The sequence below is a fragment of the Calliphora vicina genome, chromosome 5 (assembly GCF_958450345.1).
Source record: "Calliphora vicina chromosome 5, idCalVici1.1, whole genome shotgun sequence".
Classification (NCBI taxonomy): Eukaryota; Metazoa; Arthropoda; class Insecta; order Diptera; family Calliphoridae; genus Calliphora; species Calliphora vicina.
This window is the reverse complement of record NC_088784.1, coordinates 80,830,841-80,850,650: the sequence shown is the minus strand read 5'-3', so window position 1 is coordinate 80,850,650 and position 19,810 is coordinate 80,830,841. Positions and strand designations below refer to the sequence as shown.

The following is a 19,810-nucleotide window of genomic DNA, read 5'->3' as shown; positions in this document are numbered from 1 at the left end:
TCTTCCTGATCCAGGTTTTCTTTCAATTTTCAAGTCTTCCTTATACTGTTTAATGGCTTTAGAAACAGTGTGACGATGAACCTTCAGATCTTTTGCTATTTTTTGCATTTTTTCGAAAAGTTTTAATTATTTTTTCATGTACTTTTTTTTCGCTGTCCATTTTGACCGAAATAAAGGTTGAAAATTAATGATTTAGAAAAGATAAAATCTGATATATTTTTAAAAAGCTAACGTGATGAAAAAAATAATTATTTATTGAAGCAAGGATTTATTTTGGCTGGAATAGTGTAGGTATAAGATTTTTCTGACTCACTCTTTATAGATATTATATTAAATATTTGGTAAATGGTCTTGTATTTGAAAACTGAAATTTAGGAATATATTGTAGTTTCCATTATTTTGTCACTCACTGTATGCTTAACCACTATTTTCCGCTAAAGTTCATTTGTTTTTACATGATTTGCGAAATATTTGAAAAACCTACCTTTAGCCAGGATAAATACAAATAACGTAAATCAATTTATTTAACACAACATATATAAGCGGATATTACTTGTTTTCCAAGCCAACATTTTGAAACTTTAGTTTTAAATTTTATCTTTAAAATGTTTAAATAAATACCTATATCACAGAATTTTCAATTATTTTTTATTATTATTTAAAAAGCACTTGTACTTGATACATACTTTCAAGTTTAAATCAAGCAAAGCAATTACATTTTTATTTTCATTATTTTTTTTTTATACTAACATTTTTATTTTTCTTTTTGCCGGGTGTGCGTAAATTATTTAAACTCAATCGCGACGCACTTAAAATTAACTCATCCCAACTCTTTGATAATTTCATACTAAACGTTTTCGTTGACCGAGTCACAACATTTATACACAATTAACACTAGTATTATTAAACAAAAATCTGGCTAAAACAAAAATATTTTTCTGCAAAAATATTTAGTTTTATTTTTATTATTTTTTTTTCATTCGTTATTTAGCCAAGTAATCAAATGTTTGGCATTTTAATATTAATATTTACTTTTATTTTGTATCAGTTTTTCTTTATTTTTTATATTTTAATTAATGATGACAAACGGTGCGCGCAAAATTCATGAAGTTGACAGTTTTGAGTGTCATTTGGAGTGAAGAGTGAGTGAGTGAGTATAGTAAACGTAATTCTTGATGGTGGCAGTGCTCGCCACTTTACAGAAGATATCTATTTATTTTTTAAATTCTTATGTTAAAAAAATGATAAAAATTTAATTTATCATTAATTTGTTTAAATATTTATAAAAGACGTCATTCATCATACGAAGAAAAACTGTTGTGATAATTTTATAATTTATTAATTGAAAAAAAAAAAAAAAATTAAAATGAACGTTGAGTTTTTCGTTATGACGAACGTTGTGATCACTTTTAAGTTAAAAAACGTTTTGAATATCATTAAAATAAAAGTGTTTTGATTTGAATTGTTTTTTTTGTTAAGCAAATTTTACGGTAGCCCACTATATTGTAGACATAGAGCGTGCCGCCTGTCTCTAGTACTACTACTCTTAGGTACTTAGACTAATGTTGTTTTTTTTTGTTGTTTTTTTTTTATTAAAGCTGATAAAATAACTAATAAGAATAAGACGCTAGCAAATGGTATAATTTTTATTCTCACCATATAAACAAAACCATACATAACTCACAATTTCAGCTAAGAGATGAAGAATTTTCAAATCGATATTGAATTTACTGCTTAGATCACCTAGTCGTATGATTGATACTCATTCAAATTATCTTCAACGAATCAATCAAACATTAAGTTGATGGAAAATTTCAACAGCCAAAAGAGTGAAATCTCTTATAGAAATGTAAATATGTAATTGAAATTTCAAGTGTTATGTTTATTTAGAACTTTATTCTAAACGATACTTTGTTTTCGTTATACCCTACACCACCATAGTGGGGAGGGTATAATGTTGGAATCGAAATAAAAAAAGTTTCAAATAGAAATAAATCAGACGATCTAATTTCATGGCGATTGGACCATATTTGCTCATAGTTCCCAATAACATAAAATGCGAACTGATTCGTTCTGAATAGGAATGCCAAATCCCGTAATGTGAAATTACGATTTTTGTAATACATATTTGTGTGTTTTTTTTTTAATTTTTTAAATTAATTAGACAGATTGCACAACTTAATGCAAATTTTGAAAAGCCTGGAAACCAAATTATATTTTGTAGACAAAAAGGCAAAAAATCGCTTAGTTATGTTCAAAAATAAACTAGAATATGGCATTAGCAGCCCGTTTTTTACGAATATAAACTATTTTTTTCCTCGATTATTCGAATAATTTGTATTCGAATGACAACCTCTGTATCAGCTTTATTAAATTTGAGATAGTATTTTCTAATAATGCCATCCAGTTACATTCTATTAGAGCGATCAGTCAATTTGCCAATACAAAATCTTCTTTTAAACAATGTACTGGTCAAAAACAAGTGATTGAAACAAATACAACGTTTAGCCATAGAGAAATAAACATAGAGCGGAAACTACTAATACATTCTCATCACTTAGGTTTTTGACAACTGATTTAAGTCTTTGACAGGAGAGTTTCCGATCCATGTCACAGTGGGGCAGAATAAAAATTTTTTGGAAATAAATCTGGCATAAAATTTGACGTAGGAGGAGTAGCCAAGGAGTATTCGAGTTTAAGTTATTAAAATGGGCCCTACGAATCCTCCAGGGGCGGCGCTATGGGATCTCAAAGTAGGGTACCTTCGATATCTAAAATGTTTAAACACATGCCATATTTTTGTCTCCCATCCGATTTCAAAGATTTTTATATTTTTGGAAAGCGATCGGCTAGGTCTATTTATCGCTTATAATTTCCGAGTTATATGCATTTCAAACTTGAAGTTTTAATATTTTGCCATACCTTGGTCCGCTTTTTTAAAAATATAGGGCGTACTTTTGTACCAAATGAATTTTTTTTTGTTAGTTAGACAACAAAATTACCAATAATATTGAAAAGATTTCAGAGCAATATCAATTATGGATCCAAAAATAAAAGATTTTCAATTTAAAAATTCCAAAAATTTTAGATTTTTGCTGTTTTTGAAAACCTTGATGTGTTCCCTATTTATCCCCAAAGTATTTTCCCAGCCCCGAAGGAAATGTGGACACTATGGGCAAAATTGTAAAAAATAAGATTTTTGGGATATTCGCTCCTATTTTTAGGAATTGCGAGATTCCCTTTGAGCTTTTGGCAAGTTTTTTTATACTTAGTTATTTATAATGAAAAATTTAAAAAGCGTTGAAAATTTCATTGAGTTTTGTTAATAAATAAAGATTTTATTACATATTACATTTAAAAACTAAAATTTGTATCAACATTTTAATAGGATTGCAAATATTAGGAACTATTTGATCCACATTTATTTCGAACTAAATTTTTTGGTTTAGATAAGTTAATTTTTGGCCCTACAACAAAATTTCAAGTCAACATCTTAATTAGATTCAAAAATATGCCACTTTAAAACACCGTCCTTCAAAAATATTGCATTTTTTATATGGAGCATTTGTAGAGTTGGGGGCGTCGGACAGTCAACAGACAGACGGACATGGTTCGGTATATCTACTTTCTATAACGATTATGAAATGAAAAATATGGCAATTAGTCCCATGAAGAGTATAAAAAGTGTGTTTTAAGCCAATTTGCCCACCCTATAGTAGAGAATAAATATACTTAAATTCAAATAAGTATTGTTATAGTTCAAGAAGAAATACTCATTCTTATATATTGAATTTCTATTAAACAAAACTATTAAAATATATATAAATTTCAACTTAAAAGTTCCATGCTCTTGAAATGTAGTATGTATCTATAAAACTACAAGGGCCATCAATAGAATTCAACTGAAAACGCCATACTTTAGAAATGCAGTATTAATCTATAAAACTATAAGGGTCATCAATAAAATATGTTTAATATTTGATAAAAATCGGAGACTTTTCAAAAAAATAGTTATAATGGCTGAGGTGTATATACGTGTATAACGGGTGTTTTTTCAGCCCGATAGAACTTACGAAACGGTTAAATGTAAAACGAACTGTCATACTGCGCACACTTTTTGACATTTATGATCAGTGCACTCTGGAAAATCCTCATAAATAGATTGACGCTTGTACAACGCTACCATATTATCCCAATTTACTTTGAAAATCAGTAATCTGATTTCTGGCTAATTTCCGCATATGGAGTGAGACCAATCCTCAACAGACCCTACAGACTTCATTATATCCAGAAAAATAAACCGTTTTGTGGGATTGATACACTGGTGGCATAATCGGACCTTATTTCTTCAAAAATGAAGCCGAAGCTGGCGTTACGGCCAATGGAGATCGTTACCGCATCATGATCAAAGATGTTTTTTTTTTAAATATTGATGAAATTGATAAGGGAGATCTGATTTCAACACGATACGTACCATACGTCGGCCGTAACCATCGATTTATTGGAATCAAAATTTCCAATTTTTTTTTTTTGGTTTTTTAAATATTTTTTTTTTTTTTGGTGAAAAATTAATTCGGGTTTTTTTTCCGATTTTGACCCATTGTAGGTCCAACTTACTATGGTCTTATATACGTCGGTGCAAAGGTCTTTGAAGTATTCTATATTAATGACTTAGTAATCCAGATATATGTCAAAAATAGGTCAAAAATCGAGGTCTTTCAATCAGATGAAAACCCAGATAGTGAAATATATATGTCAGCAGATATGTTGATAAAATTAAAAGTGCTGTATTCAAACTGTTTAATATGCTAATTTTAAATACCAAACCATAACGTTAACGCAACTCATAAAGAAGATTTTTCAACCTTAAATTAAATGGTATTTTTTACCGATAACTGAAAGTGCATTAAGTGAAAGTCTTTAAAATCATGGCGAATGCTTAAAATATTTATAAAATATTTAATCTCTTTTGAATATTAATAACTTTATGGCATAAAAGTTTGGTGCAAAATCACAGACTGAATCTAAATAAATACAACTGATTATTTTATATTTGAATTTATAACTTTATTTATTTATATTTCCTGCCAAATATTATAAATAATATATAAATAATATAAAACTCGTAACTGATATTTAGAAAAGTAGTGCAGTGCTACTTGCAGAAAGAGCACATAGTAAAAATTAGCACAAATATAGAGATAAGAAAGTTGCTGCCAAAATCTAATTCGTTTGGAAAGATATTTGTTTGTTTATTTGTTATTTTACTTAATTCACTAATGAAATTACAATTTCTTACCGACTTTAATATTAATTAAAAAAGTTATTGGTTTAATAAATGCAGAATAGTCCGTCTAATTACACTAGGATTAGTCGAAAAGTCAAAGAAAAATTAAAGTTAGCATAATTTAAACGGATATTCGAGCTTAAGAGGAATATTATTTCTTGTTCGACGATTTGTAACTATGAATTCGATTTGGAAGTAGGAATTCTGAAACAATTCCAGCAATTGCAACAATTGTCCTTCTTCTTCAGAAGTGCACAACAACTTGGTACACCATCGGGACCACATTTTTCCGAACATTTTAATTTTGGAATAACTGTCATAACAGTGGATGTAAGTAATGATGGTCAATTTATTTGAGTCGTCTCAGAAATTGGATATGGATAATTGATTTAGGCCCTTATTTGAATCCAAAGAAGAAAAAAAGTCATCAAACACTTCATAAAACTTCGAATCATTTGAAGTTTCTGTGTCATTAAATTTCGTCAGAAACTTGACGTTTCAAATTGTCGTTTTGATAGAAAGATTTTGGATTAATTTTGAAATGTGTCATCACTTAAATCAAATTATGTGGAGAAATAATAACTTGAATGTTTTATTATTGTTGTTGTTTACAAACAATAAATACTTATAAACAAAATAAGGCTTTATTTAGTTACAAAGAAAATTGTAACAACTTGAATATTCACTTATTTAAAATTTTTTAGGGAATTCATAACTTTATGAATAATTATCAGGAACTCATGTTTTATTGATGATTTAATAAATAAACTTTTAAGGAATCGCAATACAATTGCGTCTTAGTTGCTTTGCTTAATAAATGAAATAATCAGGGAAAGTTTTTCAAGCTTTTTACTGGAAAAATTAGCTTTTACATATTTCACAAGTTTATAGAAAAAAAAAATATATTCTGCTGCACATCGCACTTTGATTATAATTTCTTTAAAGAGAATATTGCTTTTGAGTTTTTGATCCACCAAGATACATCGAATATTGGTTGTAGACCCAATAACTTATAAATGGGAAATTTCATGTCAAGTTAACCAATTTTAGTTCAAGGTTAGTACTATTGGATAGTAATTCAGACACCATTTTTCAACAAGATCCCGATCGAAAGACATCGATTTCAAAAGTTGGTTCACTTGACATGAAATCCCAGATATATATATTGTGGGTCCTTATGAAACTTAAAGACCATCCAGCTATGTTCGTCGGTTTGTCTGTCTGTTGTAGGCAAAAATAAACAAATTTTGTATTGCAGTAAAACTAATTTAAAGCTTTAATTTATATGCATATTCTCAAGTTTTGATGAGCTGTCTATCTTGCTTATCTTTAACTTGTTTGTGCATATTTAAACTTGCCCTGGTCATAATAATTTTTATTGTAATACAAAAAGAGCTACAGTGACCCAATTATTTAGAAATCTTTAAGGTTCTTATGAATTTAAAAAAGTTATTATTGTTATTTTTAACTGGTACCAGGTTTGTTTTAAGCATCAAACAAAAATACTTGAAAATTCTGCAATGCTTTAATTAAAGCAGCATTAAACGGTTTTCATTCAGTTCACTAAACATTTCATTTACTTTAAATCCGGGAAATAATAAAAAAATATTTACATTAGCGGGAGTTCCCGAGATTGTTATACCCTACACCACCATATTCGAGAGCAGGCACGGATCCAGGGAGGGGTAAATAGGAAAATGTAGAACAAATTTTACTTCACTTAACCCCCCCCCAAATGGTTGTCCTGGGTCCGTGCCTGGTCGGGAGAGTGTATTGAGTTAGTGCTATTATCGACCCAACACCCACCTTAAAGTATACTGATCGAAATTTCAAAGATAATTCCTCAAAAATTTGTCACAAACTTTTGTATTGTCCCAAGGACGAAGACTATTGAATTCATTTAGAATCGGTCCATCATTTCGCCTAATACCCATACAACAACCCTATCAGAAAATATTTATGCGGTAATAAACATCTTAATTATGTAGATATCCAAACAATATTCAGCACTAATAAGTTTTATACAAGCTAAACTTGCAGTACCAAATTTAGTACTGATCGGTCCATTATTTATCAATGTTCCCATATAAGGACTATCCTCGAAAATTTTATTAATTATTATAAATCTCTGAAATATTTTAGTGTCCAAATAAAATAGCCCCCATATAAATTTTAAATGAGAACTGTTTGTACTCATATAATCTTTATAGAGTATCATACGATCGGCCGTGATCCGACTATACTTTCTTAAATGTGTTAATACAAAATTAAGCTTAAAAACACTAAATTGTTTTATTAATATATTAGCTAAAACCCGGTGAGAGCCGCAACCCGTATCGTAATGAATTTAAAAATTGAGAGTTAAAAAAAGAAAGAGTTATTCGGACAAAGTTTGAGTTTGCTTTGTATGGGAGGTGACTCAACCCCTGTACTCTGATCCCTCCCATTTTTATACTCTTCACCTTCGTGAGTAGGGTATATATAAGTTGTCATTCCGTTTGTAATTTCACAATATAATTTTCCGACCCTATAAAGTATATACATATATTCTGGATACTTATAGATAGCGGAGTCGATTAAGCCATGTCTGTCTGTTGAAATCAATTTTCTGAAGACCCCAGATATCTTCTGGATCCAAATCTTCAATAATTCTATCAGACATGCTTTTGAGGATTTTCCTATTTAAAATCAGCTAAATCGGTCCACAAATAGCTGAGATATAAGGAAAAAACCAGGACAACCTCGATTTTTTACCTATTTTTGACCTACATATATCTGGATTACTAAGTCATTAATATATACAATATGGATATCTAATGATAGATATTTCAAAGGCCTTTGCAACGAAGTATATAAGACCATAGTAAGTTGGACCTACAATGGGTGAAAATCGGAAAAAATATTTTTTAACCCGAATTTTTTTTTCACAAAAAAAAATTTAAAAAACGAAATTTTTTTTTTAAATTTAAAAAAAAAATAATTTAAAATTTAAAATATTTTAAATAATTCGAAATTTTTTTTTCCAAAAAATTAAAAAACAACTTTGAAAAAAATAAATAAATTTTATTTACCTAAAAATATTTAAAATTTGTATTTTGAAGTATAATTTGGTGAAGGGTATATAAGATTCGGCACAGCCGAATATAGCTCTCTTACTTGTTTGATTAAACTTCATGTAGTGATAAGAAATTGATTCATATAAAGTTTGAAGACTTTCAAATTATAGTTCTCGAGATATTGGAAAATAACTATTAACTTTGTATGATAGATGCCACGCCCACTAATACAATCTCGCCCATTTTGAGTCAAACTCCCTATAGTCATAAGAAAGTAATTCGTACAAAGTTAAAAAAACTCTTCAGATTTTCTAAATTAGGGATTTGTGTGGGAGGTGCCATGTCCACTAATATAATAAGGCACATTTTAGTCCAAACTAATTACAATAATAAATGATAGATAGATATGCGGGCAAATTTTTAAAACTCCACAATTATAGTTCTCGAGATATTGGAAAATAACTATTTACTTTGTATGGGAGGGTCCACTCCCATGTTCCGATCCGTCCCATTTTTCGTTAAACTTCATGTAGTGATAAGAAATTGATTCGTATAATATATAGTTCTTCATATATTAGAAAATAACTATTTACTTGGTATGGGTGGTGCCACGCCCAAAGTTTTGCGGCTTTCACAATTATAGTTCATCAGATATTCCACGATACCTATATACTTTGTATGGGAAGTGCCACGACCCCTTGAAATTTTATATCTGGTTTCTTCCAGATATAGAGAAACATACAGTCAAAATTTCAAGATGATTGGTCCAGTGGTATAGACTCCTATAAGTCACAGACATACATTAATTCATTTTATATATAGATTTAAGAGTTCCAACTAAGTTAAATATGGAAAAATATGGTAATTCGTTTCGTTTTCAAATCAGAATATGTGTTAACATATTCAAACCAGTATTATTGTCATTATTTGCTCTAAATATTATTAAAAAAATTTCATGTTAAGCATCTTAATAATTCTTTTAAGAAATTATAATTTAAATTTGTAATAACTCTATCTAATCCTGCTTAAATAAATAAAAATTTGTATGTTTTGGTTACAGAGATAACATATTTTTGGTTGTAATACCGGAATTTATTGCTAATCAAATGATTCAGTCTAAATTATTGAATTATTCTGTTGTGGCTTACATACAAATAGTAGTTGGGTTACAAAAATTTGGTTATTTAAATAGTAATTCTTCTGTGGCAACAGATGTTATGTTGCTAGTATGAATAAAACTTATAAAGAAACTTCCCGTTTAAAAACATATTCTGAGAAAATTTTTGCCGATTAGGAATCCTAGTTCATATTCTAAATATCAATTGAATTAAAAAAAATGTTAAAGAATAAATTCTTTCTTATAACTGAGTGTGCCACTTTAAAAAAAATCATAATAATAACAGTTTCTGTAAACAAATTAACTTCATAAATGCAAATTAAATTAATATGAAAAACAAAAAAAAACTAAAACAAAAAACAACTGTATTTTCAGCAAAAGTCAAACATTCAGTTTGTAACAAATTCAAATCAAAACACAAGAAAAACGCGTTTGTTTTTTTATTTTACTATTAAAATTATAAACAGTTTTTTTTCATGTTTTTGAAAATTTCAATAGTCTCACGTTACTTTAATATTTTAAGTTTCACACATTTTAGAAAAAAATAACACTTCTATATGGCGCGTAAATTTTTAAAATTATTTTCAGTTTTCCGCACAGTTTAATCGCAGTAAATAAGCGTTTTTCCGCAAGCTATCAACAACCAACAACCTGTAAGACACTCTTAAAACTAACATTTTGTTAAATCTTCGTTTATTAAAAGACCAAATGCAATTTGTATTCGTTTCGTTTTATTTTTTTTAATTTTTTTGTTTCTATAAAGTTTACATTCAGTCTGTAATTCAGTCGGTCAGACAGACAGACATTCAGTCTCCTGCTGCATCATGTAACAAACGCACAAAGTAAACGCAAGCAATCAGTGACCGACCGACCACCATTGGTTCTCTAAAAATAAACTCTGCTTTAAAGCAGTGAGTTTGTTTTTTTTTGTTTAATTCTTTGGCGTTTAAGCGTTTGTTTAGCATATTGCAGGAAAAACTTAAGAATACACATGTAGCTTTTTACGAATTTAGAGATCAAGTCCGACCAAGAATCTCTTTTAGTGTTGGGTTAACAAATTCCATGTTGCAGTCATGCATTGAAGCCAGATGTGTCGATTAATGAAAATTGCATTTAATTTTCGGGGTACTTATTTGGAAGTCAAACTTTAGTGTTTTATGTATTTGATTATTGGTCAATCATGATGATTTGCCAGAGTATACTGATCATAAATGTCGAAAAGTGAGCGCAGTATGACAGTTTGTTTGACAGTTAACCCTTTCGAAAGTTATATTGGGCTTAAAAACATCATATTTACTCTGTGTGACAAAAACATTAAAATTTCTTTTTTTTTTGTATCAACAAACCATCATATGCTGGAAGTTTAGCTTTAATTCTTTAATTTGAAAAAAGTGGCCGAATCGACACCAAAGCTAAATATCCATGGCGCTAAAATAATTATCTATATTTGATGGGACCAAAATTGTCCTATCTGTTATGACTTGCTGAAATCTGGCCAGACAATCACAGGGAATCTGTACCGAATGCAACTGATTCGTTTGAAGCGATCATAGGCAGAAAAACGCACAGAATATGCGACCAGACATGAAACCGTAATATTCCATCTTGACAATGCTAGACCACATGTTGCAATAACTGTTAAAAACTACTTAGAAGTTGTTGGGAATATTTGCCTCACCCGCCTTATGGTCCAGACTTTCCCCTGTCCATCTACTAATCATTTCGATCGATGCAGAACACTCTCTCTGGCTTGATTCGTTCTTGACCTCAAAAGATGAGCAGTTCTTTAGGCTCGGAATCCACCACATGTTGCCAGAAATATGGGAAAATATCATAGCTAACAATGGCCAGTATTAGATTTGCAAACAAAGCCAACGATATAAATAATTAAAAAATTGTTTTTCATTTCTTGAGACCTTAAAAATATCCAAACATCCCCTTTATCTGGCCACACTATTGCTGCATTTTACTACAATTATTATTTGAATTGAAAAATTCTCTTCAATGTTCATGGTTTGTGGTTTGATCATTAAATTTTCTCTGTACAATCAAGACATTGTTGGTTTTTGTCTTCTGTTTATTATTAACTTGGCTTTGTTTTTCCACAAATCGATATCACCTTCAAGAGTTTTTCAACATTTATTTTTAAATTTAATTGATTATTTTCACTATTTGTGTGTTTATGTTGAGAGCGCCGCATAATTTGTTTTAATAATTTTTATTATAACTCTTAAAAGAAATCTTGTTTGAATTGTTTGAAAATTATTGCAAAGAAAAAAGTCCCCGTTTTTTATTAAGGCACGCTTAAATTTTGAACAACGACTTTGCACAAAATAAAATTTAAAATTAAAAAAAAAACAATATTGATGACTGAAATTAATTATTTAATCAATTGGTTTTTGTTGTTATAATTATTTTTTCACTAAAAAATTTGAATTTCCTGGAAAATATTGTTATTTTACAATAAAAAGAAATAATAAACGCGCACTGTTTTATGCATTTAGAAATTTAAATTTGTTTAGTTCATTGATTTCAAAGGTTCGAAAGAATTAATTGTTAATTTTATTTTCAAAATCAAATTAAATTTTATCTCTTAAACATTCCATTAATGAATTCATTATGAATTAATTCATAGGCTTAGTTACTTTGTACTTCAAATGTATTGAATTTATTCCTTTGAGAAAATTATTACATTTTTCTTTAATTTAAATATATTACAAAAAGGCTTAATTTTTTTTTTGGAAATGATTAGCTAAACAAATACGAAACTGAATGAAGGAAAAATATTTTAATTCAATTTGAATTAACGAAAATTTAATCATTAAAAGTTTGAATGAATTATGTTAATTAATTCAACGATATTCAACGATATTTAAATAAAACTCTTTGAATGAAGCTAAAGTATTAGATGTTGGAAATGGATTTATGGAATAAATAATTGACATTATTTAATTCCGAATTAAGATTTTAGAGAATTATGCTCAAATTTAAATAATTAATACGAAGCTCTGATTGATTTCAACAAAATTTTAATTTACAAAAAAGCACATTGCACTCTGCTAAAGGTCATCATTTACCAAAGTATGTTATTTTTGCCAAATCATACTAATATTTATATTTTGTAAAATCACATAATGATGTAAATTTCTTCAAACAAATTATTTATTTAGTAATTAATCATTCTTTCAACTGATAAATATGAACACCTTATTAACCCTTTAATGCTTACAAATATTTTTTAAATAATTATAGTTTTATTTTGATCGAAATTGTAAAGAAACGGTTTTTACTAAGATTTAGTTATGAGCTAAATTCCCAATTTAATTATAGATGAATTCACTGAAAAAATCATTGGGAGCTACTCAAGCAGCATTTTTAAAATGTTTTCGAGCATCAGGATTCATCCTAATGCCTTGATACTGCATGTCCGAAATCATGTTTGAACGCTATAACAGACAATAATTTTTGCACCAAATCATTACTTTGCGATGATAAATGGATCCATTACGATAACCCGAAGCGTAAGAGATCGTATGTGAAGCCCCGCCAACCATCCGAATCGACATCAAAGCCAAATATCCATGACGCTAAATCTATTATGAGCTGCTGAAATCTGACCAGACCATTACAGGGAATCTGTAGCGAAGGCAACTAATACGTTTGGAGCGAGCATTTGACGAAAAACGCCCAGACATGAAACCGTAAAACTATTTAGAAAGAAGTGATTGTAAAGATTTTTTATAGTCCAGACCGAGCCCCTACCGACTACTATTTGTTTCGATCTATGCAGAACGCTCTCTCTGGGATACGCTTCACTTTGAAACAGAGTATACGAAAATGAGCAGTTATTTTGGCTCCGAATCCATATATTGCCAGAACGATGGGAAAAGGTCACTGCTAACAATACATTGAATAAATTTATATTGTACAAATGTTTTAAAAGCTAAACATTTGAATTGGAAGAGATGGTCATACTCTCTGAGACGAAAAAAAATCGTTTAGATTTTGTACTCAGAATAATTTAACAAATAATATGAAACGAAAAGGATTGAATGAAACAAAAGGATTGGCATTTTCTAACTATTTATTAAATTCCAATAAAGCTGGGTTTCCGCATACACCGTAATCGGCGCGGATAACGAAAACTGAAACTGAACAAGTAAGAGAGCTATATTCGGCTGTGCCGAATCTTATATACCCTTCACCAAATCATACTTCAAAATACAAATTTTAAATATTTTTAGGTAAACAACATTTTTTTTTACAGTTGTTTTTTCATTTTTTGGAAAAAAAAAATTTCGAATTATTTTAAAATTTTTTAAATTTAAAAAAAAAATTTTAAATTTAAAAAAAAAAATTTTTTGGTGAAAAAAAAATTCGGGTTAAAAAATTTAGATTTTGACCCATTGTAGGTCCAACTTACTATGGTCTTATATACGTCGTTGCAAAGGACTTTGAAATATCTATCATTAGATATCCATATTGTCTATATTAATGTCTTAGTAATCCAGATATAGGTCAAAAATAGGTCAAAAATCGAGGTTGTCCTGGTTTTTTCGTCATATCTCAGCCATTTGTAGACCGATTTTGCTGATTTTAAATAGGAAACTTCTTGAAAGCAGAATTATTGATTTGGATCCCGAAGATATCTGAGGTCTTCAGAAAATTGATTTCAACAGACAGACGAACATGACTTAATCCACTCCGCTATCTATAAGGATCCAGAATATATATATTTTATAGGGTCGGAAATTTTATTGTGGAAATTACAAACGAAATGACAAACTTATATATACCCTACTCACGAAGGTGAAGAGTTTCAGAAGGGTAACTGAAAACCGGGTGAAAAGGGAAAAGGCTGGATGAATTGGAAGAGATGTTCAAACTCTCTGAGACGAAACAAAATCGTTTAGATTTTGTACTCAGAATAATTTAACAAATAATATGAAACGGATTGAATGAAACAAAAGGATTGGAATTTTCTAATTATTTATTAAAAGTGAACCGTTTAAAGTTAGATTGGATTCACTCGCCGTAAAGAAGTATATACGACTCTACGATTAATTTAGAACTTAATGACAAGTGAAAGTATACTGCAACACATAGCATTCTGCATTAATATATATTGAGGACAAATAGGAATTCCTGGGAAATGTTTTTGGCGTAAAGAACTTAAAATATAATAAAATAACAACATTGTCAACATATTTTTAATTTTATTTAAAATTGTATTAATAATTTAATTCAGGATGAAAATATTTAAAAAATACCAATGCATATATATTTTGGTAAAGAATTTTTAATGAACAAAAAATTTAGATGAAAAATACAGATTTTGGAAAAAAAAATGTTTTGGTGATAACATAAATATAAGAAAGGTTGGAAAGGTCTTTAAAATTTTGATATCCATATTGTACATGACTTATGCTATGTTCACACTTGGGCTTTTAAACGCGTTTAAGTAAAATTTTGATTAAGTTAATCAAAGCCGTTCACTTTACATTTGAGATGATTAAGTTGACACTAAAATGATTAAGTTGACAAATAAAAAACAAGAAACAAATTTATATTTCTTTAAGGCATTAAATATGGAAATAAATACTTTATTAAAGATATCAGCAGATTATTTTTAACATTTTAATTATGAAATAGTGAACATTGATGAATTATTTAAGGTTTTTTAAGGAAAAAAAAGAAAACTTCTGTCAAAATTTATTTATCGGTACTACACTAAAAGGTGGCCGATGCTACACCATCATCAGTTTGAGGTATGTTCAGTTGATCCTACGTGATTAATGGAGTGATTAAGATTTAATCATGTCAATTTGAAGTGATTAACAAATCATTTAAATGTATGGATAATCATCTCGATTTTGAAGTGATTAGAGCTTTATCACGTTTGAGATGATTAACTCTGCAAATGTGAACATAGTATTAGTAATCTAAATAATGGTCAACAAATCGAGGTAGTCGATGTTTTTTGCTGCCATTTATTAGTCGATTTTTATTGAAAATTATTTGGTCGATTCAGAAAGTTGATTTCAACAGACTGGCGTACTATATAAACGATCCCAGACTATATACCCAGGAAAAATTTTGTGAATTTTTGTAATGACCACTAGTTATTTCATGCATTCTTTTGTAAGGAGTGGTGGTTACCCAGCACATTATTTTATTTACTAGAATAAGTACTTATTTTTATGCAGGCTGGTAATGAACTTTTGCATTTAGCACAGCTATCTAGTGTGTTTGACTGGAAAACGGGAGGTTAGTGGTTCGCCACCTGTCAAAGACATTAATTTTTTTGTTCATATCATATTCATTTATATGTTGATGTTAAAACTATTGTTAACTTACAATAAAATAACTCGTACATGGAGCAGTGAGTTAGCAGCTTGACTATCAAACACAAGCAAATAAAGTGACTGTTCGATTCCCACACAAGGCAATATTTTTTGTGTTTTTTTTTTAGCTACATATTCTTGTTGTGAATTTACTACTTATTTCTCAACTGATTGTAAGTACATTTGTAAGCTTGACCCCTGAATTTTTTAAAAATCTCGAACAACGGTAAGTAGTGTTTCAGTCAAATAATAAGTAGTTATCGCTTTGCTCCAATTATACTTGCTGGCTTACTAGGTAAGCAAAGTTTTTGCTGGGTATTTACATAATGGGATCGCAATTGTGAAAATTACAAATGGAATGACAAAATTATATATTTACTTTAATTACTGTATAATATTTTTAGTGACTAAATTACGAATAGTAATTTTTTTTTCATTTAATATTTCCTGATTTGTGACATCTGGTTACACTGTACTTTTAATGTTTTTTTTATTTTAATTAATATAAATATTTATTGCTAAATATGTAATATATACCATTAGTTAAAACTTTCTAAATAAAGTTATTATTTAATGTATATTATTGATTTATATAAAAACTTCTATTTAACTTTCAAACTTATTTCAATGTCAAAATTTATGTCAATCATACAAGTTTAGCACAAAATTCATGTTAATAATATGTATTATTATTTGCAATTTATAAAATCTGAAATGTAAAAATATAAAAAAATACCTGATATTTAAAGAAAGTTCATAAATAATTAGTAAACTTAACCAGGTAATAATATAAATGAAAAATAAAAGTAACAATCTTAATAAAAATTGTGTATTTGAAAACCCACAATTAAATTGTTAAATGTCCTGAGGACTAAGTGATAAATATAAACAAACAGCTTTTCAAATGACAGCAAAGCTAAAATAGCAGTGTGTGTGTGGCAGCAGGGCAGAAACCAAAACAAAACAATAAAAAAAAAAACAAACAACAACATAAAAGATCATTCAACTCTTCAGAAGATGGATACAAACAAACAACAAGAATAAAAACAAAACATTGATACCCAACCATAAGGATCATCATCATTCACACATAAAAAAACAAAACAAAATAAAATAACAAACATAATAAGAGAGGCCAAATGTGCAGAGTTGTTTAATAGTGGCTACAAAATTATTAAATAGCGGTTACCGAGTATTTGCATAATTTGTTGGATACTTCATAGCAAAATGTAACAATTCCACTATTTTGGAATCGCAATCAGCATTCTCTCTAATTGCTGATTTTATAAAATTAAATCCTTTGATTTTAAGGTTTTATGAAAATAATATCTCCAAATTTTACAAAATTTAACATTAGTTTCAAAATTAAAAGACAAGTAAAATCGTTGGGTACTCAAATGAAAGAAAACAATTTCTATTCAGTAACCAATAATAGCAGAATTTGTCAGCACTATTATTTATACATGATAGGCATGTATTTACAGTGACAGATTTTTAAAGAATGATTTAATTTCCAGCTTTAGTTTTTATGGCAAAAATTTTTCTTTGTTTCGAAAATGTCGAATTTTGCTCCAACAAAGCATCATATGCGAGAAGTTTTGTTTTACTTCTTTAATTCGAAAAATGTGGCTGTGATGCTTGAACGCTATAAAATAAAATAATTTTACTTAGGATGAAAAATGAATCCATAAGGATAATCCGAAGCGTAAGAGATCGTATGTGAAGCCCGTCCAATCAGCCGAATCGACACCAAAGCCAAATATCCATGGTGCTAAGGTAATTCTCTGTATTTGGTGGAAGCAAATCTCTCTGGAATACACTTCACTTTGGCACAGAGTATCCGATATTGGCTTGATTCGTTCTTGGGCTCAAAAGATGAGCAGTTCCTAATATTTTAGTTAAAATTTAATAATACTTGCAAAACTAAACAATATATAATTAAATACATTTAAAACTCTGTCTAAAAAAAAATCTCAACATCAGTATGAAATGAGAAAAGAAGGTAGGATAGCCACAATTGGCTATTTTTAAATATAACAATCCAACAGCAAAAAAAAACAAACATTGTTTGAACAAGAATGAGCAAAATAGACAAACACTATAATCATGATCATGTCATTATTCTAAAAGTGCATCCACGAAGGAGGGGAGCTTAAACTTGTGAACAAGACTTCTTCAGTTCAAACACAAAAGTGAGTTTAAAAGATGTAACTTAGTTTTGTGGCTATTTTTAAACGAAATGTATGTAACAAAATGATTGAAAAGGAAGTAAGAAATCATGAAACAATAGCAGGAGAAGAAATAACAAAAGTTTTTAGAGTTTCAAGCAAAAATTTTTAGGCCAGACTTGTGCTAACTTCAATACATGTAGATGACCTTTTGAGAAACTTCAAATATGAATATTATAGAAAAAATTTAAACCAAAGTTTATTGCTGTTCTCACTTTCATGATATCATGATTATAATGTAATTTTCTTCAAAATTCTGATAAATTATTCATGTCGGAACAAGACTTTATTATTCACCCCTATCGCGAATCGATATTTCACATGAAATATTGTCCCTTTTCCCATTTTTCGTTCATCAACTTTGTTCAAGTGAAAAAATTTCCCATGTTGTGAAATTTTTAGATGGAATTTTGCAAACAATAAACAGTTGTTAGGAACAAAATCAACTATTGTGAATGAAAAGTTAATGGGAATATCACGATAGCAATTTCCCCTTCGACGGAAATGGATATTTCATGGGAACATAAATTTCACATGTTATTGCCGATAGGGTTGATTAATTGTTTTTGTGAACCTATTTTAAAAGTCAGAACAAATTCTAACTTGTCATGAAAAACGATCCATAATTTAAAATGTATGTATTTTAATATCGTTTTTGGATTTTTTAATTTGACACTTCATAAAGCTTGGCAAATCGGAATGTAGGTCAGTGATTCAAACTGAATACTTCTGACTTTGCCTCCCTTCCATAATGTAATTTCCTAGTTCCTAGTGGGTAAATTTGAGGTTAGGAAGTAAATTGGCTGTAAAATGATGAAATGACAAGAATTGGGCTGTCATCCTTTGACATTTATTTAGAAGAGTCTTGGGAAATGTTAACCATATTAATTCCCTTATTTCAATAAAACTGAATTTGTTGAAAAAACATTACTTTATTTTGAAACTAAAACAGATATAAAAAGTACTTCCATCTATCTGTGTTTTGAAATTCCAATCTATATGGGGAGAAAGAAATCGGGTAAAACCAGTATTCACCAAATTATACTTTAAAATAAATTTTTAGGTAAACAAAATAAAATTTTTTTTTTAATTGTTTTTCAAAAAAAAATTTTTTTTGAAATTGTTTTTTAATTTTTTTTTTAAAAAAGTTTTTTTCCAAATTTTTTAATTTTTTTTTTTTTTTTGAAAAAAATATATGACAAAAAAAATTTTTTGATGAAAAAAAAATTCGGGTTAAAAAATATTTTTCCCGATTTTGAACAACTTACTCATAGCCTTATCTACATCGTTGCAATGGACTTTGAAATATCTATCATTAGATATCCATATTGTCTATATTAATGACCTAGTAATCCAGATATAGATCAAAAATCGAGGTTGTCCCGGTTTTTTGCTCATAACTCCGTTATTTATGGACCGATTTTGCTGATTTTAAATAGCAAACTTCTCGAAAGCATGTCTGACAGGGTCTTCAGAAAATTGATTTCAACAGACGGACATGGCTTAATCGACTCCACTATCTATAAGGATCCAGAATATATATATACTTTATAGGGTCGGAAATGAAAAATGTAGAAATTACAAATTCATTTGAATTAATTCAAAATCTATTCAATTCAAACGAATTGGAAATGAATTGCAATCCACTTTGACAAATTCATTTGAATTAGAAACGAATTCTACAAATTCGATTGAATTGGAAAATAATTGCAACTCATTTTTACAAATTCATTTGAATTGGAATGAAATGAGGTCATGTAAGGGGAATTTAATGGTAA

General features: G+C 28.8%; 1 protein-coding gene across 7 annotated transcripts in view; it reads right to left on the bottom strand.

Annotated features, from left to right (window-relative positions):
• Arms (Ankyrin repeat-rich membrane spanning) overlaps positions 1 to 19,810 on the bottom strand; it is a 91,437-nt gene that overhangs the window by 32,033 nt on the left and 39,594 nt on the right. The window contains exon 1 of one of the 7 annotated variants that reach the window (XM_065514527.1): positions 751 to 1,332. The exons of the other annotated variants lie outside the window; for them this stretch is intronic. Coding sequence (XP_065370599.1) covers positions 751 to 846 — 96 coding nt within the window. The 5' untranslated portion in view covers positions 847 to 1,332. Of the gene's footprint in view, positions 1 to 750; positions 1,333 to 19,810 lie in introns of those variants that run through there. 7 annotated transcript variants of the gene reach the window in all.